This window comes from Poecile atricapillus, chromosome 1 (genome assembly GCF_030490865.1).
Source record: "Poecile atricapillus isolate bPoeAtr1 chromosome 1, bPoeAtr1.hap1, whole genome shotgun sequence".
Classification (NCBI taxonomy): domain Eukaryota; kingdom Metazoa; phylum Chordata; class Aves; order Passeriformes; family Paridae; genus Poecile; species Poecile atricapillus.
Window position 1 is genome coordinate 61935878 of NC_081249.1, and position 25209 is coordinate 61961086.

General features: G+C 40.8%; 1 protein-coding gene across 2 annotated transcripts; it reads right to left on the reverse strand.

The window, feature by feature from the left end:
* Positions 1-451: 451 nt before the first annotated feature.
* Positions 452-24303, reverse strand: HTR2A (5-hydroxytryptamine receptor 2A). 2 transcript variants are annotated; one of them, XM_058828954.1, is made up of 5 exons: positions 22854-24303; positions 18634-18834; positions 1866-2665; positions 1203-1271; positions 452-518 (listed from the first exon to the last, which is right to left on the reverse strand). In XM_058828954.1, exons 1-4 carry the CDS (start codon positions 23251-23253, stop codon positions 1269-1271), a joined length of 1404 nt encoding a protein of 467 aa, XP_058684937.1. In that variant the 5' UTR covers positions 23254-24303; the 3' UTR covers positions 452-518; positions 1203-1268. The 2 variants fall into 2 exon arrangements, with proteins under 2 accessions (XP_058684937.1, XP_058684931.1); XM_058828948.1 differs by lacking the exons at positions 452-518; positions 1203-1271 and having other exon boundaries at positions 1282-2665.
* Positions 24304-25209: the final 906 nt, after the last annotated feature.

The following is a 25209-nucleotide window of genomic DNA, read 5'->3' on the forward strand; positions in this document are numbered from 1 at the left end:
CTTCTGTGTGACCAGTCAGTGCACAGTGACTCCTACCTATCCCATGTCAGAGGAAAAGACTGACTCGTAAAACTAGGAGATTTAGTTATACAATGTATATGACAATAAATCAGTTTCTTGGAGATCAAATACCCAGCCAACTTTTAAGCCCTTGTCTGCCATAGATCAATGTCGTAAACTAAAGGCCTTCTTCTTCCAAAGGCTCCCACCTGATAGGCTAGAAAAAGGTTCAGTTTCTCTCTGTCTCTCTCCTTCTTTGACTTAGTAGAAATTTAATTGCTCTGTAAAAACTGAACAACTTCAGTAGAAGGACAGATGAAGGCATTGGGGTTTTGCTTCTGGATGGGAAGTGTCTTTTCCAGAGAAACTGGAATACAGCCTGGTTCTCATGAGACTATGGCTGCAAAATTCATGGAATTAATCAAATTATTGGATTTAAGCTTTGCATATGAATGCAGCATTTATATTTCTCCTCTTCAGCAAAGTCCCACTGGCCTCAGTGACGTTGGCTATGATGCCTGAAAGAAAAGAGTTTCATGACTAAGCATGTCTGTCAAGCAATGTATTTTATGTTCTTTATGCAATGTATCCTGCCCTTGGATCTATGCAGGTGAAATCAGTGTTGTTTACAGATCCTGTTATTTTTCAAGTGAGCCCCATTTGCCCATACATATTTCATTAAGGCTGAGTCCTAGTAGTGCAATCTTCTTACCATTCCTGAGCAATCTGCCTTAACAGCAATACAGTGAAACAAGGGAAAACAATTTTTATCAACTAATTTTTCTAATAATTCTGGCTTTACAAGCCCTAAACCAAAACCAGAACATTCTTCATAATGCCCTTTTTTAACCAAAGAGAAATGATGAGAGAGGATCTGCTTCAACCTTTTACTGAAGGCTTTACTCATGCAAAACTTCCTCTGACATTGCTTAAACCAGACTTTGTTGGAATTGTACAGTTATGAATCTGGAAGTGATGCTGAAATTATTTAGCAATGTTGTGCCTGGTTTTCCACTGTTCTCTCACTTCCCCTCCCTGTCAACAGCAGTGGGAGGGAGCAGGGAATTAACACAAATAATTTTGAAAACATTATTTTCAATTTTTAAGCTGAACATAAAATTTTTGAATGCAAATAAATTACAAGTCCTGAAATAAAAATTACAAGTGGTGTAGAAACAGAGGATTATTCAAGTATAATTTACCTTTGAAGATTGCTTATTTGAAATACAGAACAAATGGCAGAAAAGCCCAGGGACATTTCAGGATGGTTACTGAGGAAGAAAAAATGGCATAAAAACAGTTAACAAAATGTCCATATAATTAATCTATAGCAGTTTTAATAGATTTTGTTTAATACTTTAAGATTTATTTTAAATATATATTTGCAAATGAACCATCATTTTATTTAAAATTCCATAAAGTGCTCATTCAGTTAATGATAACAAAACTCAATTGTAGCAAGACAAACTAGCTGGAGCCTACTCTGCGAGAACATCAAAGGACAGCTTAGCTTTCATTTGCAAAGAGAAAAGAAATGCGTAGGTTTCTTCATAGCCCATATTATAATACCAGAAATTGCATTTTTTTCTTTAAGAAATATATTCTTTAGAATATTAAAAAAATAAGTTTAATAAAGCCTGTGCTTAAAACAGCCAAAGTACTGTATGAAAAAAAATTGCACATTTGATACCCTTTCAACCCTGCTTTTCATCCACAGGATAATGTGAGGAGTATATGATGTTGTCAGAAGGTCTCTTAGACACAGCTGATTTTCCTAAGCTATCAGAGCTTCTCACAGCAGGTGAAATTTTCAGCACAAGCACAGTGGTTGTCATGGCAGCTGCTGACCATCACACACCACTAACCTTTTCGTTCCCTGGGCCGATACTTCCCTTGGAGGTACCATCTAAATGATGTGCTCCTATCGTGACCGTCGAGTAATCCTTAGCCATCATTTTCGCCTCTTTTTTCAAACTCTTCATTTGTGCTAGCTGGAGCTGGCTGGAGTCATATGCAAGTGCTGGGATAGTGTTCACTAAAATCAGCTGGAAAGGTTTCTTCTCCTCCTTGTAGCGACACTGGATGTAGCGAGAGAAAGCTGAGCGATAGGTTTTGTTGAACAACGTGTACACGAGAGGGTTGACAGCTGAAGAAAGATAGCCAATCCAAACAAATATGTTAAGAAGCCCTCCAATGACCTCTTCTTTGCATGACTCCTTGCAAATAACAGCCATCACATTGGTGATGAAAAATGGGCACCACATCACAACAAACAGGAAGAAGACAATGCCAAGGACCTTGGAAGCCTTCTGCTCATTGCTGATGGATTGCATTGTTCTCCTCCCTGAAGTCCCTGTATCTCTGTTCAAGGAGCGCTGAAAGAGTTTCTCTGAGGACAGGGAACTCTGAGGGAGGAAGCTGAATGAAGTAAACTTGGTCTTAGGGCCAATGTCATTCACACATAGCATAGCTTCCTTCTGCAGCGACTTGATAGTTAAAAAGTAAGTGACAACCATGATGGTTAGAGGGATGAAGAATGCCACAAAAGAACCTACTAGAACAAAATTTTCATCTGCGAGTAAGCAGATGTCTTTCTTAAAAATGTCTTTCTTAAATACTTTGGAGTCATCTTGTAGTCCAAAGACAGGTACAGGCATGGAGATACCTGAAAGTGGATGAGAGAAAGAAGAGGTTAAAAACAATAATGAAAAACACTTCCAGCCTCCAAGAAGAAGCAAACATCTACCTGTGTTCTACCTGTGTCTGAGGTGATTGTAGCTATACGCATTACCTCAGCCACAGGTAGAACACATTCGCTTCCTTCCAACTGTCCTATGACACCTGGTAGCCAGAAAAGCATGGTTTTTCAACCTTGGGTCCCTTGTAATGATCTCCAGACTTGCTCCTTTGTCCCTGCCACCTTGGCAAAGGATTTTATGAACTATGACCAAAATGACACTACGTATTTCTCTTCTGGAGTGGCATAAGAGTGATCTTGGACTGTTTTTCATTAGAGGATTAAAAGTGTTATGGGTTCTAAATAGGCTGGGAAATACTAATTTTAGGAGGAAAGATAATTTTTTGTGATAGGTCTAAGAGTAATCTTTCATTGTCTTTTGTTGCTGTAATCTCCACATAGTCAACACAGGCTAAATGCTAACAAAACCCAACTTTCTATGTGGCAATAGCCAGATGAACAATGGGAATAAATTAAGCACTGAGAGACACTGATATGAATCAGCCTGAGGTGTAGTTTATCCTGCAGGACCGCAAAAGTCCTTTCACTGTATTTCCAGCTGCTAGAGGTTGTCTTCTCTGTGCACAGCTGTGCAAAATTTGTCTTCCCCTGGAGCATGCATCCTTGGCTTGTCATGAATGGCAAGACAAGGTGACAAAGTCCATTCTCCTTGGACTCCTCTGTCTGTTTCAAGCCTACTCAGCCATTTCCTCAGGGATTTCTGCAAATGCTGCTAGAGTCTGAGTAAAATCAAAGCACTGCTGTTTCTTTGGTTGTTGGTTTTAGGGTTTATTCCAGCGTTTGTCTCTTCCCCTCCAAATGGATGCTGTCTCTCCAAGAGAAGCCATGTTCAGACAATGAAAGAGATGATGTGCTGTGAAGATAGCAAAAGTGGAGCGAAGCAGGGGGTGATAATGCAGCCCTGTTTAGATAAAAGCGGAGAGGAGTCTGACTCCTGTGGAAAGTTAGCATAATCTGGGAGCTTCAGTCCCGTTTGCATTTTGGAACAGAAATCCCAGTTGCTGTATTTAGCTTATGTGAAATAAAAATATTGACTAGAGAAAAATTTCCTATGGTGTGAGGATGCTGTGCCCTACTTTGTTCAGTGGATGCCAGGAGTGTTCTTACTGGTTCACAGACGAGTCCTGAAACATCTGCGTTTCAATGGTACATCTCTCTATCTCTCTTTCTTTCCCTTCTTCCCACTCTGCTGCTTAAACTGGGAGCCCTTTAAAAAGCATAGCCTGTCGCTTCATTTCACACATATCCAGTGCCCAGCATAACAGCTCCAGTCCTGGAGGAAGGCTGTGGAGTACAGGCTCAATACCAAGCAATAATAATCACAGTAATAATAATATTAGATTATTATTCTGTTCAAGTGCTTCATTCTTTTTGTTCTTCTGGAGCTTCTACAAAGATCTTTCTTTTTCTAGGTATACTGTGGCTTATTTTGTCTGTAACTGAACTGAGTCATGGCATTGCCTCAGGCCACTTTAGAAAAGTGCTGTTCTTATCTGCCCAGGGCAGAAGCTGGTGGAGAGCCTGTGGTATTGCCCTTTCTGTTTCTCCTGCACAAGTTCTAAATGCTTGAACTTGCGCTAGGAGAAGCCAGTGAGTGAGATGCAAACTTCTGTAGTGTGGCAGTTCCTGAGTTGAGCTGACAGAAACCTACAGTGTTTTTAGCTACTGGCTAAAAAGGTCTGAGTCTGTCTCTCTGAAAGCACAGAAGAAGAGGTCACCATCAGAAGCCAGACTATCCAGCCATGGTTGAGTAATCTGGGATGTTGAACCACTCCAGGGAAATGAGGAATGCTTTGAAGTTAGTTTTCTTTTTTTGGAGGAGTTGAAGGGGTGCTGAAGGCATCCAGCACCTCCCAGCATCATACTCCAGCTGCACGAAGACACAGCATTAGTCAGAGCAATACCGCAAGTTTCCCGTCTGCTTCTGCCCTGTGTTGATAACAGCGAGGCTGTTTTTTCATTTAATTCAAAGACCTAGTGTGAGCTTCAGAGATAAAATAAACAATGGTATTGACAGAGTAAAAAAATGCTTTTCATTACTACCTTATGGTTCAGCTGCATGAGGAAGCATGGGAGCAGAGGCAGCAGCGCTAGAAAGAGGAAAATTTTAGCATAATTTGCACGCTTTTTCAAGTAAAGGGCCAAAGTCTGTTACAACTTCTCACTTGAAACAAGAGGAGCAATTCCCCAACTGCTTTGTTTTGTTCTTAGCAGCTTCTGGAGACTGGCGTCTAAATCCAGATTTCTGGCTTTAAAAAATGGAAATGGGCTGCAGCATGTAGCAGAAGTTCCTGTAGTTCTTTGCCATTCCTTTAACAAGCAGAAAAGTGCTGTACCAGCAGAGCTGTAGCAGGCACTCCTAGTCACATAAGTTTTTCTGAGTGACCATTCAAGGCATCTTTCCCCTACACCTGAAGGGAAGTGGCCTGTATACAGTTTGGAAACAACAGAGATACCACACTTTGGTGGCAGGGAGCACTGACAGCTGTAAACTGCTTTTTTGTGTAACCACAGTTCAGTTGATTCAGGGCATCCCCCAAATGATATTGTGGCATTCCTGCATGAAAAAAGTTAATGTCCAAAAGTTGATTTTCTCTTTTCATATCTCTACAGGGACTAAATTTACTGTTTCCTCCTGAAAGGAACAGGGTTTGTTCCCCCTCAGCGGTTGGTTTCTGCAGCATAAGTATGGCAAATTCCACCAGGATACAGGGACCAAATTCAAAGGCAGTAATATTTAAACTGTCCCTAAAGGAGCTTCCATGTGCAACTCACATACACTATTTTAATGGGAATTTTAGGAATCATCACATATGACTAAGAATATCACCCACATGTCACATTTGGTCAAGATCAAGTTTGTCCTCTAAACCAAACAATAATACAATTATTATTTTTGTGTTATAAAAATAACAAAAAGACTTGGCCTAAAGTTGCATTAGCATTATTGCAACTGACTGAATTAATTCCTTAAAAGCTGAACATGAATGATCTGTTTCACCTGGATGATTCACCTGGATGTATACTCTCTGGTTTACTTGTCCTTGCTTTCCAGCTCCCTGCTCTTGGTGACTGGATGTTTAAGGCACAGATGGTGCCTGTGCATTCATCCATAAGAAGAAAATCAGCTTCACGAGAAAGGATCATGCAGAGCTACCAGAAAGGGACAAAGGGGTGTTTGGGAAGTGAAGCATGTGCCAACAGTAGGTCTGGAGGAGACAACCTGGAAGGGATGTAACAGAACAGCTATTCCACACCCTGCCCATTTCATGCTCCCACTAGCTCAAGGTCAGTCTGGAAGAAATCTTCGTATCACCTGAGGAATTCTTTATGGTTTATTTTAATCGGCTTTCAGAAGAACTAATCTGAGGCACAAGGAAGCATTCAGCACAGAATAGGAGCATCCATTCAAGCACTGAAGGTACATTAGCCACTCCATTTCCAGTTGACATTCCCATTTAGAACATTTTCCCTTGTGAACAAGCCCTAAATATTATGTTCCTCTGGTACAAGGTGGTTTATTTATATGGTTTCACTTATACACAGGTGGCTGCTTCAAACTGTGGATTTTAATAAACCGCACAACAGATCCCAAACAATAAAGATGAGTAATAAATTCTGCATTAAACCACAAGAATTTGGGCACAGTTTCAGAATGACAAAAGGCGCTTGAAACCAAAGGTGAAGAAGTAAAGCAATGGCATCCTTTTTGTTCTCTCAAAAATGCCTGGTGAAATTGACAAAGCTTGATATAGTGGTACACATTGCTGTCTTCAGAGGTATAAAACCACTTTAACTGGAGAGGCATATGGGGTTTGCAGCTGCCTTGAGCTGCTGAGACTGTCAATAAATCAAAGCCATAATTTACAGTGTGCATGTAGGGTGGCACACTGGGGTTACTTGGGATGAAGGCAAGGAGAGGGAAGTGAATTGATAAGGTCAAGGTTCTTTCAGTGAAGTCTCCTTTAAGCAGAACCTGTCAGTCACATGCTTTCACCACGCATATATCCATTTCAATTTTGTTTAGTACAAATGAGTATTATTTTGTGCCTTAATAAATGTCCAAGGGTTAGGAACTACCTTTTAGAAATGTCATTTCTCAAAAACTTTGGCACCTGTGTTCACCTTCTCATGAAAAACAAGAAATTCTCCCCGTCTCAGGTCTTAGCAGTCACACTGATTCTGACGTATGGGGTCATGGGCCAGCTCACGGGCCACTGCACAAAGATGTGCTGTGACACTGGGGACCTCTGAAAGGATTGCTGCTTGGGAAAGCCAGTGTGTCCTTCAAGCAGCTCAGTGTGCCCATACTGCCTAATTTCTTTAGAAAAGCCCATGCTGGTATCTGGTGCTTATTTGTACTCAGAAAATATCCTTTGTTGGTACATCTACACATTCAAACAGCAAAGAGATGTCAATGTGTAACTCATCTGCTACATCCCAAGGCAAGCAATGCATACTCTCAGTCTCATGTTGTATAAAAATCTCCTTGTTGCACACTGCCATCACATTATTTTCAATATTTTTTGCTTAATTAACCACACAAAATAATATTTATTCCTTTGGGCTACTATGGGTGGAAGTTTGTTTACTCAAGGAACACAAGCCACAGTGAGCCACTTGTGGCAGGGGGACCATGGACTATGTCCTCCTCTGAGTACATGATGAGTACACGGGGATGACAATGTGTCTGGATCTTATATGAGGAGCTGGAGTTTAGCAACAAGTTACTTCCACTTAAACATCTGCAGAGGAGCTGCTTGGTCTTGCTTCATGTCTCTGCTTGGCATTTGACACTCGGCATTATGGTTGTTACATCACTACATTTCATTGTTTTGTCATTACATCATTGTTTCCCCGGACCTGCAAACACTTAGCTGCTCTCTGCATGCACCTGAAAATGTTATCCCTCCATGGACTCCTTTCCAGTCATGACAAGCCCTTCACTGTGATCATTTTGTTGCTGTGGGAGTAGTGCCAGCCATATTTCCAGTGCAGGCAGATTGCTGATGGGTGGCAGTGAAGTAGCAGAAATTTCCACCTGGGATAGAGGGGATGTTGAAAACCTCTGTGTGGACGGGGAACCACCATCTGAGGCTGCATCTAGTTATGATGAGTGTTAAAAATCTTCCACTTTCCCTAGTCAGTGAGACAGTGTCCCCAAAGTCTTGGGCTAGACTTTCTTATCACATGTGAGACCAGCACAGAATTCTTCCCTGCTAGTAGGTACATGTGTTGGCAAAGGCAGAAGCAGATGAGGAGCTTTCTCTTACAAATTCCCACATAATATTTGTTTTCAGATGGATTTCCTCAAGAGCTAAGTAAGTCTCAGTGCTGGGGAAGCATTATCTCCTTTCTGCATCCCAAGAGGCTGTACTCACAGGAATGGAATTAGAGTGGGTCCAGGCATTTTCCTTATAACTGCTGGTAGACCAAATTTAGTTTTCTATTCAAGGGTACACATGGAGCTGGTTTTCTGTGTCTTTCCCTTGGAACACTTTATTTGGTCACACATATTCTATTTAATACAAGTGAAAGGAAAACAAATTTAATGTCACATAGAGGGGGTGCCAGTTAACAGCTGGATAATTCTATTAATTTTGAAATGGCTTTGTTCTTGACAGCTCAGAAAATCTCTAAGGAAACATATTATTTAGCCTAGCAGGAGATACATTCAATTCTTTTTATGTGTGAAAAATATGGTAAATGATAATTTATATCATAAATTATCTATTTCACTTTAGAAAAACAAAATCAGAGAAGTCTGTTTTCTAATATGTTTCTAATTTACGTCCTCAGTCCTGAAGCCTATTTCTTAATAAGAACTGAGATATGTGTCTCCAAATTAATTTGTAGAACTGTGATAATAAAACAGCTATTAAAAGGATTACAGGACAAGTGCAAGAAATGAAGGACAGGTGCCCCTTTTTGACCCAACTCTTTAGAAACCCTGGGCTTCAGAGTGAGCTGAGTTTTGAGAGAGGAAGCCACTGATGGAGTCACTTTCTGCTTTGATATACTCCTCAAAATGTGCACACAGCCCTATTTCCTAAAGGTAGCAAGAATCCAACAGCAAGAAACAGTTTCTTTGCTTTTGGCTTTAAGTGCTTTTCCTGCCTATGCACTCCTCAAATTCTTTGTTGGTTTTGCTGCAGGACTTGTTTATTCTCTATTTCCTCTAATTTTCTTGTTGGATTTTTCAGGCCTTCTGAGTGTTTGAGGAAGATACAACCTTTTGCATTGCAGTTTCCAGTGGAGCCTATTCCCGAGTGCAGTGTTTGCTTTTCAACTAGTGACATTATTTTTGATTTGGATAGAGGCTTCTTTCAAGATGTCTTTTGGCTTCTCACAGAGATCTCCAATTGAGAGAAGTTGTTATCTCTCTCTCTAAGATGGTTACCCAGTCACTAAAGGGCAGAGAGGAGTCCACACTTATCACAGCTATAAATAAATAAAGAAAGGTGAGGAAGCAACTTGTCTGGGGGATGCTGGCTGAGTAAAGCCCAAGTCCAAGGTGGACAGCAGCTACAATTCTGCTGCCATTTGGGAGCTAGAAGGGAGCTGGGCTTGATGTGCTCCTCCAGAGGACATTGGCTGTATAACCCCTTCATCCGTGGTGATTATAAGTGACGAGAAGTGACTGCCCTTACAATAAAGAGCTAATGTTTAGTCTGAAAATTTGCAAGGAGCTCCACAGGTCTACAGCCTATCACTGCACAGGGGGACAAGGTTCTCCTCCTTCTATTTAAAGCTGCTGCTTCTGTGGCTCAACAAAATGCAGCAGAGCAGGTCAAACACCTTTTTTCTTTCTGCACACACAATTAATATTGTTTATCTTGCATTGGTGCTTATAAGCTCCTGGTACCAACAGTGTAATTTGTAACTCAAAAGAAGTTACAAATTTATGGTAAGCACTGGCCACGGTAAATATGTTAATTTGCAAAGGGAAAGAGTCACTTGTGTAGAATCAACTCCAGCCACCTGTGGTAACCCCTCTGTTTAGCATATGACCTGTGTTCCATGTCAGATGGCCTCACAGTGTTCACTGTTCAGGCCCCTAGGAGACCAGATTAGGGGATAATAGTGTTTTGAGAAGAAAGAAATAACATATCTTTTTTACAGAATCTTCCTAGATCAGATGTTATTGGTTTGTTTTTTTAGCTGTGAAGCTCCTGTAGGATCCTTGGGGCTAATTTATTGTGAGCTATACATGCTATACACACAGTAATGCTTAAAAAAATACTTATAGAAGCAATAAGCTAGAGATTATGGAAAGATCTTAGATGTTCCACTACCATAAGCAGATAACGTGATGCCTCCAAGAGTAGTCTAAGTGACAAGATCCCCTAATATCCCAGTTTTTATATCTCTGTCTTTTAATTATTACATGGTGTGATTTGTTGAATGCTGATAATTTGCTTAACTCTGACTGAATCTTCCACTGAACTGAACAGAGATTTCTGTTAGTATCTCTGAGATTTCTTCAGCAGTGCTACTTGGCCTCATTGAATAGTTTAAAAGGACACTGAATGTAGCCATCAGATAAATTTTTAAATTATTTTTTACAATAATTTCACACTCCATCTGAAGGGCACAGATAACAAAAACTGTAATTCCTCTGGATTTTCTATACCCTAGACCATGTCCCAGTTGTTTCTCCATGCCTCCTTTTGTGGTTGCTTGTAGAAACTGCTTAATAAGTGAATTATCAGCTTCTTACTAGTTATACAAGGAAACTGCTGCAGTGGCTGGACAGTTATTGGGATAGATGTCCTGATGTGATGGATAATTTGGAAGGAAAAACAGAATGAGAAGCAGCTTAGAAACCTGCACAGGTCTGAAGATGATGAGTCAGGATCCTGTGCTTTATGTTTCACTGTCCACCCTGCAGCTAATGCCCTTCACCCTGACTGAGCTGTTCGACCAGTCAGTGCCCTGGCCACATTTACAAGATAACAGGGCTGAAGAAGAGAAAAAAAGGGAGCATATCTGAAGGGATTGTATATCCCATATTTCCCATCTACTGGTGTCTATGTGGCTGATACAGCATGATCCCTAGGCTTATCTTTCTGTTAAATGTCACAAAGCACCTTGCAAATGAAAAATAAATAAACGAACTGTCCTTGCAACAAGAAATGCAGGAGTAACCTCCTCATGTCCTGCAGTAGTATGCAAGGCAGGGCTGGATTTAACTGAGGAACTTTCAATCCAAAACTTCTGAGTACTTCTGTGCTTGTAAGGGGAAATTTTCAGTTTGCTCAGTGCACCTGGGACCTAAAATCACGGAGTTTTTCTCTCAGGATACTCACAGTTCAGCTCAGTCTATGATCCTGGCAATAGTGGTCAATTTGACATTTCAAAACTCAGATCAAATACAAAAAGTTGTAACAAGGGCTATGTTCTGCCAGAAGGAAATAAGTCTTCCCAGTGGGTGTGATTTATTTCCGACATAAAGTCAGGACTGAGTACTGTGAAATACACAGATTCTAATTTTGATCAGGTAGAAAAGAAAGCCTTTATCACAATGCTACAGCCTGCTTTCAGGACATCACAATATTCTCCTGAATGCTCCTGCATTCAGGAGCTCAGCAAGCTATTTTCTATCAATGACCCTGGAGGACATCATAGACAAAATCACTTGACAGGTGTTTCTATATTTGTCTCAGGTAATTAGGAATATGTTGTTGCTGTTCTGACAAAACCCTTGACTGTTATTAGCTGGGCTTCTGCTTAGAAGGTATGGCAATGGCATAGGCCAGGTAATGTGTGGGGAAAGTTAATTGCAGCCTGAGTGTTCAATAGTTTGCAATGTTCCTGCTGATAAATATAAATGTAAGGCTTAAATTTTAAAGAATGCTGTGATACATTAACCTTTCTTAACATCATAAAACACAACATCAGGCTTAAGTCAAATATAATAAAGGAACTTGTGAAATTTTACTGTATAATTTTAAAATGAATGAAATTTTCTCTTTTCTTGACATTTTCTTTTATGCAACACAGTGCTACTTTAGCAGCACCATTTTTAATTTAGAAGGTGGCTAAATGCAGCCACAGTGTACAGGTGACAGAATTTATGAATCCAAACATAATTCCTTGTACACTTATTTCGTTCTCATTTGTATTGCATGGGGCATTTTCTGTACAGAAATCCAGCTCCTCTGACTGGAGATGCTGCTTTTTTTTCTTAAAATATTCTATTTACTCTGATGTACAAAAAGAGACTGATGATTATAGACTGATGATATATTGGCACCCACTTATTCATTCAAAAAACCCTCATAATAGGACAGGCCTGGTCCAAATGAACTTGATGCTTCTTTGCTGGTAGCTTCAAGAGGAAGAAGAACATGGTCCTTATGATCTTCAGAGCAAAGAAAAGAGTTTTTTTTAAAAAGACAACTAATTCTTTCATCAGCACCTTGACTAAGCAGTTTCTTTTCTATTGAAAGTACAGCTCTACTCTTTATAACTTGTCTTTAAAAATAAAACCAAAGCAGAAAGAAATGCCACACAATAATGTCATGACCATCCCTCATTCCTTTTTTTCACTTGAAAAGCAGATTGCTTCTTGCAAAAGGAGTGCTCACAAAATGAGTGTGTGCCTTTTTCATAGGCAAAACCCTTCATCTCATCCTGATGTAATTACCCAAAGAACATGATAAATATATACATAGTAATTATTCTTCCTTTGATGACACATATTTACTGGTATAATATATTCTCCTCCATCCAGATGAATGCTGGCTTGTTCATTTCTTTGGTTTGAAAATGTGTCCCTATGGGTTGCATATGTCTCATGCGTTTCATGTGTCTCATTTCTTTATCTCTGTGTTTCCAAATTTGGAGAATTTAGAAAGCAGTTCAATATTTTACATTCCCTTAAGCATTCTTTTTCCACAAAGAAAAGTATAATGTTAGTAACACCTCCTTGTCAGATGAACAAACATCTACAAGTTCAAAATTCAAGATTTTTAAACCTTCGCAGTTATGGGAGGGAGATATGTGTGGTAAGCTGATGGTCTGGTGGATGTGTTTACTCTTCTGGGAAAAACAAATCAAGCAAAGTGTTCTGTTACTTGGGAAATGTGGGGATAATTTACATCAAAGTAAATAGGATATTTATGTGTCTTTCTCAAAACCATCTTAAGTAATGCCTCATGACCAGAATACATGTGCTAGTCAACTCAGAAATGTGCATGACAGCGCTCAATGTCCCTTTTCCATGGAACCAAACATTACCTTCCCCCAGACAACCTGTATGTGAAGGTCTGGTTCACATTAGTTGTCACTACTGTAGGAGTCATTAGTGTGGCAATGAACTTTCTACTGATGCAAATGCTGCTGACTACTGAGCCTCATATGTTGTGTCTCTATGAAGGAACACAATGAATATTCTATTTCTGAGGTGGTTCTGAAGCTCTAGTACTTTATTAATGAAATTTCATGCCAACACTCTTCATTATAATTGATGCAAATTTCTCTATATGTTGTGAAACAATTTTTTACAACTTCATTTTATTTTTATGGCATCATCTACATCCAAAAATGGTAAAGGTCCCAGGGTTGTCCAAACACAAAACCTACAATGTTTGCCCCTGAGATCCTGTAGCTGGAGTGAGCAAACAGCATGTTCACTCTCTGAGAGACGGTTTCACGAGTATGATAAAAATAAAACAAATGTTCCCTAGGGAAATGATTATAAAAAACTGCTAAGAATGCAAAGTCTTCAAAAGAGGAAATGGAAGCAGAGTGAATGACTAGATGGGAAAGAGGGTAATGTAGTATATCTTTTAAGTTTAGCTTCAGCACTTCCAAATTGAGGTGCTAATCTTTAAATCTATATTGCCAGAGTACAGTTTAGTGTGTAATTATTTGCAATTTTATATATTTTGGCAGTGTATTCCATGTTTTAACAAATGATCTTTTCCTATGCCAAGGCATCGGTAAATTAGACTTGACTGAAATGGCAAATTATGACACCTGGAAGAGATGGATGCGTAGTAGATTCAGGACGGGGACTCCCAGCCTGCAGTTTATTAGCTGTTTATTCCTTTTGAAAACTGTAAAGGGATTTTCAAACGAAAGGTGTCCTTGACAGAAAGAAGACTGAGCCTAAGGAGACCAAAGCTGTCAGCAAAACACAATCCAGAGATACCGGTGGTTGAACTCTCCCAATCCTTGCTGCTTCCCTGGCCCTTCATATGCTGTAAGGCAGCGAGAAGTCATGCAGAGAAATTGCAGGCTGCCTGTGAAGGAGGTGTAAGCCTCTGTGTCAGCATAAAATGTCGCACTGCCAAATTAGCTGAGGGCTCAGTTGCACTGGGCTTGATTTGTACACCTGGAGCTAACTTCACCCTGCGCTTTGTAGAACGTTGCTTCATGTGGTGCAGTATTTCTTATTTTTGAAGCCTAAAAAGCAATGGCAAAATTTTAGAGTTATGTGGTGGGGAGGTATTTTACCAGCTTCATCCAGATCCATGTTGGGTTTTCTTTTTCTGCATGAAAAGTACTGAATAAATCTAAGTTGTTAGTGACTGGGGAGTGCCTGAAGGCAGTGAACAGATGTGTAGGCTCAGTGAGAAATGATAGGAGAAAACTCGGCTTAGAGTGCTTGGGCTTCATCAGACTTCACATTACTTAGACCATTAACAGAAGAATAGAGAGAAATAAGAACTGAGGAATGTTATATGTAAGGACTTCACATTCATGCCAGTAGTTCTTTATGTTACCCTTTCAAGGAGGGAATGATGTGCTGTTGGCCTCTTGCAGAGCAATGCGTTTGTTAGGTCCATATAGGACTCAAAGGTATTTTGCATGTATTTTTCAGAATAGGCTCTTTTTACAATGCCATAGATTACAATTCTATTCAGAATACTCCTTTTTTTTCCAGCAGGGGGAAATCCTTTGGCTTTTTACACCTGTTCTCAATAATGACCTCTGTGCTTTAAAACAAATAGAATAATTTTCAGCGTTTGATGAGCTTTTGCCTTCAACAGCTACAAATAATCTAATTATCTAGCCACTGTGCATACTGGATGATTTAAGAATTAAAGACACAATTAGAGTCCGTTACAGTAATTAGAATCTATTTTAAACCAATTGCCTGTGGCATTACATGGACTAGTGAAACAAAGGCTTCTGGCTAAATGCTCTTCTTCCACTAAATGCAAAAACAAATGTTAGCACAATTTACTTTTTTTAAACTGAGAATATCAAGATTTCAGGAGTCAAGTAAATTAAACTATCTGTGCTATTTTTTCTGCTGTTTTTTAAATGTTCCATGTGTCACTGTGGAAGGAAGATCACTGATTGCCTTTGGTTAAAATTGACTGAATATATTTGTGTATTTAGTGAATAGAAGGAAAATTACAAATTACAAATTTAGTTATAGTCTAGGCAGGTTGGGAAGCACTAGAAGAGCTTCATCAGGTCCCACAAATCAGCTAGAAGTATTTGCAGCAGTCAGTGAGCAGGTGAATAAAGGTAATCCAGCTGATATAATCTTCCTGGATTTCCAGAAATCCCTTACAATTTTTTTTGTCTATTTTTTTAACAGTCAAAGGCTGTTAGCGAAATTAAATTCTAATGGCATTAGAAGAAAGATCCTCTGGTGGAAAAAGGATAGGTTAAAAGGCAGAAGGTTGAAAGACAAGTGGTACGATTAAACAGTTTGTTTCCATATTGAGGGTGGCGGAAGGCAGCATCTGACAGCCCTGCATGTTCATCAGTGCTGTTCAGTCCAGCCTGAGCTGTTTGCATGGTCAGTGGAACTGATTAAATGTGCTGCCAGCACACAACTATTGGCTGTTTTCCCCCTCTTCCTCTGCTAAAATGAACATCTGCACAGGGGAACATGACATCTTTCATTTCTTTCTCTTGCTTTTTACCCTCCATCTCATACTCCACGAGAGCTCAGCTGCAAACTATAGGAATATGGGGAAGTCAAAGGGTATCTCTCTGAGGCTGGAGAGCAAAACCTTGGGTCTGAATCTGTAAGTGAGATAGTAGCCACACCAGGTGCTGTGGAGGGTGTGTTGTGCCCAACCCCAGCTCTGCCTGTGCCAGATATCGTAGAATGGTTTGGGTTGGAAAGGACCTCCAAGATCATCTCATTCCAACTGCCCTGCCACAGGCAGGGACACCTTCCACTGGACCAGGTTGCTCAGAGCCCCATCCAACCTGGCCTTGAGCACTTCTAGGGATGGGACATCCACAACTTCTCTGGGAAATCTATGCCAGTGTCTCACCACCCTCACCTCACTCATCCCAGTGAGAGCTCTCAGCCCTAGCTGTGTGAAAATGCAAAGAGTTAAATCATTTGGAGCCCTGTCATTCTAAGTGGCACTGAGGGCCTGGAGACTGGTAATGATACATGGAGCACCACTTTGTCCAGAAAGCATTTCCTGTTAGTGATATAGAAAGCACCCTGAGAAACCCATTCCCTACGTATTCTTAGCTGGATGGTGGCAGATCAGGAGGATAAGGGTTGATGACTGACTAACAGCAGGTTGCATGGGTGATCTGGGATCTGTCAAGATTCCTTATAATATTGGTATTTGGCACAGTGCAAACTTAGTCCAGCCTGGCAGTGACTGGCTCATCAGTCAGCTCATCTTATAGCTTCTTCCTATGTGTTTTCTTTGTTATCTGTCCTCTGGAGCACATCCCATTTGCCATAGCTTGTTGCCAGGCTGGAAACAGGCCAGTCTTCCTTCAGCTGGTCTCCTCATAAGACTAGAAACCAGCCTAGAACCACTTTATTCCTGCCCATCTACGTGCTTGCCTACGTTAATTTGTACCTATTTTACCTTCTCACTGTTTTGGTGACACAAAGTGTGTGAATGAGATGGAGTAACTCTATAATCCTTCCTATTTTCCTGGCATCCACTGTTCCCTTACACATGACCTTATCCAGCTGCAGTAAAGCAGGACTGTGTCGTCTTCACTCATGCCACACTTGAATGGTTTCCAATAAAATACGGAGCTGTATTTTTCAGAGTTATATAAATAGGGACCACACTGCTATCCCTTGCCATAATAATAACAAGTAACATCTGTGACTCATCTCTTCACTGTTAGAAGACAGTTTCTCCAGAGAGCAGAAAAGGTGATTTTACAATGAATATGTTACTAGTTATTACTGCAAAGAAAAGCCATAACTTTTGAAACAAAATATCAGGCTGTCAAGGAAATAAACCTCCTGCTACAGGATATAAATCGTGTTCTAACTAATAGGGCTAAAATAACGCATTTTTCTGGATTCCATTTAATAATGAGCTAACTCAGATACTGTGTCAGTAAGCACCTTTCTGAGAAAATGTGCTGAGCAGAGTGGACCCCTGGTTTGCCTCTGGAATGGTCATTCTGATCATTCTGTGAATTTGTGTTCAAAAAGGACAGTAGTTTCACACACACTAAGCACGAGGCACCAAACACAAGTGCAGACAAACACAGTATGCACAGTTTTAAAGAATGCTTGACTTATTTATGGTATATAGAGAAATGCACTGAAAATACTTGCACTTACCAGTTTCAAAAATTGGAAAAGCTGGACAGAGTAAGTAATATGTTTTCTACTAGATTAAAAAAATGTGACTGTAGAAGAGACAAGTTGAGGACATCTACATCTGAGTTGCTATAGCCTTCCTTTATAGTTGAGAGTAGGTATTTTTAGGGTGGAGCTCACCTGACCTGTGCTAGACATTTACATCTGATCAGCTGAATGCACCCCAGAGCTAGATGCTGTTGAACTTCATCAGGTCATGGAGAATGCAGAACCATCCTGCTGCTGAGTGAAGACTCCCACGATTTCTTGCTGTGCAGCAGAAGATACAGCTATTTTAAATCCTAACAATCCTAGACTACTTTTTCTCAGACTGTGGGCCAGGATCAAGAGGGAGGTCAGTAGATGATTTAGAATGCCAGGCTGGCAGCATGTTAGGCATCATCTCCTTTCCCTCCTCTGGGAAGAGTGGTAAGGGATCACAGTTACCACTTGCAATAATTTGTATTAGCCAGGGAAAGAGCTAATTGGCCTTGTTTGCTTACAGATCACATCTCTTCCAGAGCAAAAGAGTGAATTTTCCTGCCTCTGAATAAGTGAGCTGCTAATGCTCAAACCACAAGCACTGAAAGGGAACTGTGTTTTCAAAGCACTTGAGAACTTCCACCCTAGGTATGTGAGGAAATCTCTGAAGGCATCAGACACCAAACTCTCCCTACTCCCTGCCATAAGACTGCTTTGGACATGCTGCCACCATGGGAATGAAAGATCAGTGGTCCCCTGCCTAGTTTCAAGGCTCTGGGTTTTGCCAGTGCAAAAAGAGATTTGTATACTGGGTCATCCAGAACACCTATTTTAGACTGTAACTCTGTCCTCTGGACAGACTCCTTTCATTCTCACTGTACACAGTGTCTGTTGTATCCTAAACAGGATGCATAAATTCCCCATCATACACACTGAGAAAGGCAGAGAAGATCTGCCCATGAGAAAAATCTCTAAGCAAATTACTCAAATAAGAAATTGTGAACAGCTGACTTACATAAAACAAGGAAATACTTTTTTCAGTCAGTATATTTTTTTTTCAGATGTTTAGATAATGATGGAGCATCAATATGGGAAATCAACACATCTTTAAAATAAACTTGAATACAGTCATGCTATCACTGATGTATATTCTTTCAGTGCTGCTCCATTCTCCATTTCCCATTGTCATTGATTTCCATTATATAATTACTACATTACAGCACTTCTTACACTGGAAAGCAAAATACTGCAGGCAGAGGATAAAGTTTTAGACTGCAGTATATATGTCAAATCCGCTCAAAAGCTGGAAATCTGCAATTACATGCTGAAATACTGCCTTACTTACCAACTGATATGGTCCAAACAGCAATTATTTTGGCAAAAGCCTTCGTTCTTGAGTTAAAGCGGCTGTGGTGGATGGGGTTTCGGATGGCAATGTAGCGATCCAGTGAGATGGCACAGAGGTGCATGATGGATGCTGTGGAGAAGAGCACGTCCAAGTAGATCCAAATGGCACAGAGCTTTCTAGGTAGGGGCCATTCATATCCTGCACAAGAGAAATATGGCATCAGCTAAAGATGTGGCATAGATCTTTTGTTGTGACACGTGTCTTAGTGCATATATCCTTCTAAGAGGATAGTAGTAAGTACTAAGTGTTAGTAAGTGATACGTTTAGAAGCTGCCTGACACTATTTTAAGAAAATATTTATATTTGTTTGCAGCCTTCTAACTGTAGCTTTTGGGGTTAACTCTGCTTCTTTCCCAGGCTACAGGCAGCATATGTTTTTTCTTTCTAATTCTGTTTGCATAATGCTAGTGCTTGGTGCTATGATTAAACATTTTTGGCAGAAAATCTATGAAAAGAGAGGCAATTTTGTCATTGTAAATCTGCAAGTTCTCAATTTTGCTTTAGGACTTTTTATCCACATAATTATTGCATTATCAACACCTGCTGATATGCAAAGCTGCGTTAATTCTGAAAGTAAAACTTTGGATTTAATGGAAGGTGAAGAAGAAAAATTATTTTGTTGCATACCAGTGATATTTATCTCACCTGTCTTTAAGCCTTTACCACATATCTAAATAAATATATTCCCACTGCCAATGAATATTGATAGACTCCTCCAGGGAATGCAATCCAAAGCATATGCATTAGTGTTTACCGATATCCAACCTACAGCTTCTTTGCTGCAAATTAAGCCCCTACATTTTCCTTGTTCTCTCCACTACCTATGAAGATTAATTGGTTACTTTCCTTTCTCAAAGATGTTGGGAGATGGCTAACATGGCTTGCCTAGTTTTGTGTTTATTGTTTTATCTTCCAGTCTAAGAAAAGCATAGCACTTTATCTTTTTCTTACAGATCATGCTTTAAAAACCTTTTTCCTTCTTCCTTTTCTGCCCTGGAACCTGTTTAATTTATCTGCATCTTGTATATCATTCAGCGACTAACATAGGATTTGGAACACTTGCAAAGGCCTCCTGACTGCTATGTGAAATGCAAGATTTCTTCCTGGACCTAGAAGGCAATGTCTTTACCTATACAACCTGGAATGGTAAGTGCCTTTTGTATGAAAACATCATGCTAGTGAAGCATGTTTAGCTAATGATTCGTTTTGACAGCCAGATCTAGTTCAGCATTCTTGAAGCCTGGACAAATTTCACCAGCAGAAGTAGATTTCTTCTTTACCTTTGCACTTATCCTCACTGAATGCTATTTTTTGGTTTCAGGCTTTCTCTTCAGGGGTCCAGATTCTTGTTGATGATTCTCATCCTGTCCCTCTGAGTGCTTGTAACCTCTCCCAGCTTGGTGCTTTCAGAAAGCTGTGTAAGCTCTCACTCCACACACTAGACATGTTGTTCAGAACAGTACTGAGCAGACCAGGCTAAGCCCTGCAGGACTCGCATTCAAAAGCCCTTCTATTCCTGCAAGGAACCACTAATAGCTCTCCTTGGAGCAAATTTTGCAGTTATCAGGATTCTTATCTTGTAGTGATTTAATTTAGAGCATATTACCCAAGCTGCCCATGATAGTGTGGCATGGGACAATGCCAAAGCTCATATTGTGAGAATGTATTAGTATTTTGGGAAGTGCCTGTCTCCTTTGGAGATACAGTACAAGATTTGCAACAGCAGGAATGGAAGGGGAGGTAGAGAAGGTAGTTCTGTGCCTAATTAATTACATTTAGTCTCAGTGAGTACTGAGGAGACCAATTTCTTGGTGTTCTTGGGTTGCTGCAATATAAGCTGACCCTGACAAGCCATACAGCATTTATGGATGTATTTTATCATGTTTTCTGGTGTTCTGTTGGGCAATCTGGTCCCTGGAGTGTGTTATGTGATGGCTGGCTTTCAGGGGCATGACTTCCCAGTAGCATCTCTGTCAGGCCAGGCCAGTTTACACAGGGAAAACTGTTAAAGTGTTTTTACATTTGACAACATACATCTGTTCTCTTGCTTTAGTGACCTTTGGGAACACATTTGTCATATCCTTCTAGACTTCTCGTCTTTGTAATAAACCAGGATGGGGCAGGAATAAAACACTATCTGGCAAATAAACTCCCTTAGAGACTACAGATTTGAGAAAGGGGAAAGTGTATGAGAGGAGAAAACTCTGGATGTAATAGGGTGCACCCTTAGCAAGGGTGTACATAACATCCTCCAGGAAGTTTTCTGCTCTGTAGACACATCCACCTTGGCAGGACTTACTGGGTGCTGCCTTTTCCAGCAGAATCTGGGGCTGCTGGGTGGGTGGAGAACCCTGCCCAGCCCAAAGGGTGCAGACTGGCACAGGCACATGGCTGGCATGGCTGGGCACCCAAACCAGAGTTGCCCACAGTAGCTATTAAGCTCTCAAGAAGATTATCTCTCCTTTGAGCAAAGCAACCGCCATACCCCTTCAAGGGGCTGCAGTGAACCTGAGGCATTCCTGTTCCACAGCCTTGGAGGTGTCCTGGCAGAGCAGGTGTGTGCAAAGCCTCCAGTTTGAGCTCAAGACTATCAACAGGGTGATGCGACTGAAGTTGAGCGGTTGCGGCTGAGAAGATGCTCCTGTGGAAGGGGAGGTTTCCCTCAGTCCCATCACTGATCATCCTGGAGGCTGATGGCGTACCACACCAAGATGGTTCTCCTGCTACCAGTGCGTGCCACCAGATGATTTTCTACCCCAAGCAATGCTGCTTCCATTGCTGGTCTTGCAAGGGAAGAAGCAGGGAGAGAGGAGGCAAAGCCAACACGGCTCCTCCCCTGCGCCTTCAGGCGCTCCCGTGCCCCGGCCGCGGCCGAGGAGGGCGGCGCAGCCTTTCCCGGGACGAGGGCTCCGGCTCCCGCCGGGAGGGAAAGGCATCCAGCCCCAAATCCCGCCCGAGACACCGATTGCCGGCGTCTCTTCCCTCGGCAGCGGAGCCTGGCCAGCAGGAGTCCCTGTTGCTTGTCTCAGGGAATCACGCACGACTTAAATCTCACCCATCGGACAATTTCTGTTTCATGCTGTTTCTTTCTCCAGCCAAAGTTAATCGCACACTAACACGGTAAATCACAGTGTTGCACCATCACTGATGCCAAATGCAGATTGCAAATGCTACTAGGGGCGATCTCTGTAGAGATACTGGAAATGGAAAATAAACTTCCAACTTTCTGGATTAAATCTCCCTTAAGTCACAGGCTCGTGTTTGGACCTTAAGTCCCAAAGTAGTGAACTAATAGACACCCTCCCAAACAATCTCACTTTCCTCCTGACAATGAGTAGCTTCTCTTTGAACTGTAGCAATTCAGTTGTAGCTCTGGAAGACTAATTTCTGAAGTTTAGGACAGTAACAGCCTGACAAAATTGGTGCTGAACACACAGGGTGATGCTTGTTCCAGCGTGAGCTGGGCTGTAAATGATTTTGGTGACAATGAGAAGAGGGATCTGCTATTAATCACCTGAAAGGGCATGAACTGCGAGTCATTATTAACTTAAATAACTTCTCTTAAGAAACGATAGTTTTGCATTTGTAAATGTTACTAAACAGGCAGAATTAATGCCCATCCATTTTTTTAACCCCTGCAATATTTATTCCAGCATTTGCTAGTAAGCAGATGTCTAAACAGGGTATTGGTGATAAGAAAATTTTTCACGTTTGTATTATTTCATTAAAAATAATTGAGGTGGCTGCCTATTTTGAATCTAAGAGTAGTCATTAGTGTTTCAGTGCATATTTGCAGAGCAAAGTAATTGGCAGGACCCAACATTCTCATTGGGAATATGAAAATTACGAGCCAGGGAAAAAGCCTGAAAGCAATAGAAAAAACAAAGCATCTTCATATACTCTTTGAGAAAATTCATTTGACAACTGAGTAATAAACTAATATTGTGGACTGTGTTTAAAATGCCTGTAGCTGGAAATATAAAAGATTCAAGTACTTCACCTGTTCCATCCATTAACCAGTGACATATTTCAACTTATACAGAGTGATAACAATTTTCTGTGGTAAGAGAATGAAATCATAATAACAACAAGATGTTATTGCATGCAATGTTTAAGGCTTGTCAATACATGCAGTAGGTAACACAGCTGATACTCACCATACAGTATGGTTAACATGGACACAGGCATGACAAAGAAACCCAGCAGCATATCAGCTATTGCAAGTGACATTAGAAAATAGTTAGTGGCATTCTGTAGTTTTTTCTCCAGTGAAACAGCCATGATGACAAGAATATTTCCAGCAATGGTTAAAACAATCACTATCACTGTCAGCAAAGCCGGCCAGTTTTTCTGTGAAGGGCAGCACGGTGGGCTCATGTTACTTTCGCATGAAAGATTGGTTAGGTTGTCAGAGTTCACAGTCAAGTTGCAGAGATGTGATATATTAATTTCTCCAGCTCCATAGACATTTCTGTAGAATCTTCTCTCATGATTTATTTGTATGAAGGAGTTTGCAGTTGGGTTCACAGAGCTCTCTCCATCACAAAGAATATCCATTGCTAAGTCCAAAACCACAAAGATAAATTGTGAAAAACAGGAAATTATCACCCTTTGTCACCATTGGGCATTATATTCCTCAGCTCTCCATGCCAGAAGTTGAAGGAGCACAATCTTTTGTCGACTGTATTTTTGCCACTAGTGTGATGTAGAAAAACATACCAGAATTACTCCGAAAGCTGAAATGTTGTTTTCAGTTCCATAGGAAGCCCAGTGTTGGCATATATTGAAAATCCAGCTTAAAAGTAAAACCAGGCTGTAGGATACAGAATGTGGACTTGAGGCTTCAGAGAGCAAAAAGGTTGGAGAAATAAAAGACATAAAACTTTTGCAACCACTAGGACTCCTCTCTGGAGCTACATCTTATTGCTATTGGTAACTGTAATCACACAATTTTAAACACAGCAGCATTAAAATAACTTGCCTTATTAAACAGCAAAGCTCTTGCTTCTCTATTAAGAAAGTTGATTAATAATTCCATCCAGCATGTTTCTCTTGAAATAATTAAATATGCTCTTATTTTTAGTGCATCTTCCATAATATGGCTGATAGTCTCTGTCTTCTGTTGTATTTCAGAATTATTTTCAGCCTCATATCAGAGACTACAAATTCTGCTCCATGCTGATTTTTGTAGCTAATTGTACCTTTTGGCCCAGCATGGCTTCGGAATGGAAATTAAACTACTAGGTACTGTTATAAAAGAATACAATTTAAGGAAGACTTACATTGCACTTCAGAGCCCACTTTCAAACTGCAAATAGATGCACTTTGCACCCTGGTTTACCATGTTCTTCTCTGTGTTTAGCCAGTTCTGTGTCTTTTTTCTTCAGCCTCCTCCACAATGGTGGTAATTCAAATAGTTTTCTGACTTCTAAATTGCACACTTGAGTGAAGCCAGTTCCTGCGCTGCGAGGCTTGCTCTTTTCTTCTGAGAGATAGGCTGCTTGCCGGCTCTTTCCTTGTGCATTTCCCCGCCCCAGGGCAAGCTATATTTAAAGTAATAATAATATCAGAGCCCTTCTTGAAGTGACACAAAAGAAAGCGCGCGCACACACTCCCGAGAAAGCAGCCTCCACGGAGGAATTACTGATTGCAACAGGAATGGAATTTCTTCCTTCTTGCTGCCTTGTTCGGATTGTCAGACCTCCCACTCTCTGGATGTCATAAACTGCAAGGTAGCGACAGCAGAGGAGGGCAGGGGAGGGCAGAGCAAAGAGGGTCTTTTTGGTAAATCAGCAGCTTTTTCAGCACTTATTTTAGAGGTTCTCTGCTTGGGGCTTTTTCAATGCATGCTTTCAATTTGCAGCGGATGGCTCACAAACAGCTGCATGCAATTACAGGGATTTACAGGATGCAGGCTTGAGAGAGACAAAATCTAAGGCTTGTGATGCTAGATACTAGTGAAATATGTAAGTGAGAAGTTTCTTCCATAAAGAGGGGAAATTCCACCAGCCTTAAAAGGCAGGAATAATATTCAGTCCCATTCAGTTTTAACTCCAGGGCTGTGCTGATGTGTGAATCAAATTGGCAATAGATATTTATAAAAAATTGAAGTTACTCTGATGTCATATTCATTTGTCAGGAGATGGATGTAACAGCTAACTCCAGCAGCCTGTCCCAAGCAGGCATCCCAAATGAAGCAGTTCTGTAGAGCAAAGTGTGCATAGAGCAAAGGGGAAACAAAACAGCCTGACACTGCTTCTGCCTTGTACCTCTGCTGCCGGGACACACATGAAGAAATCTCCAACTCTTCAACTTGCCACCCAAAAAAAGACACCTCCCAGACTTTCTGAGACTTACAGTTGTCAAAATTTTGGCTGCTCACCTGCACATCCTGAAATATATTGCAGACTTCCCTCATGTTGAGGGCAATGGCTTTAAGCAGGCAGGCTCAGGCAGTTTACAGTGAGAGCTCAGAGAGGTGCCAGTGTCACTGGGCACCCGTGGCAGGCCCTT

What these genes read in the sequence shown, in the direction of transcription:
- HTR2A (XM_058828948.1), bottom strand. Translation starts at nt 23,253, where the DNA reads ATGGATATTCTTTGTGATGGAGAGAGCTCTGTGAACCCAACTGCAAAC. An exon ending in CATGTTAACCATACTGTATG is followed by an intron (nt 18,835 to 22,853) that starts GTGAGTATCAGC and finishes TCTCTTGTGCAG; the next exon opens with GATATGAATGGCCCCTACCT. An exon ending in TGTTTGGACCATATCAGTTG is followed by an intron (nt 2,666 to 18,633) that starts GTAAGTAAGGCA and finishes ATCCACTTTCAG; the next exon opens with GTATCTCCATGCCTGTACCT.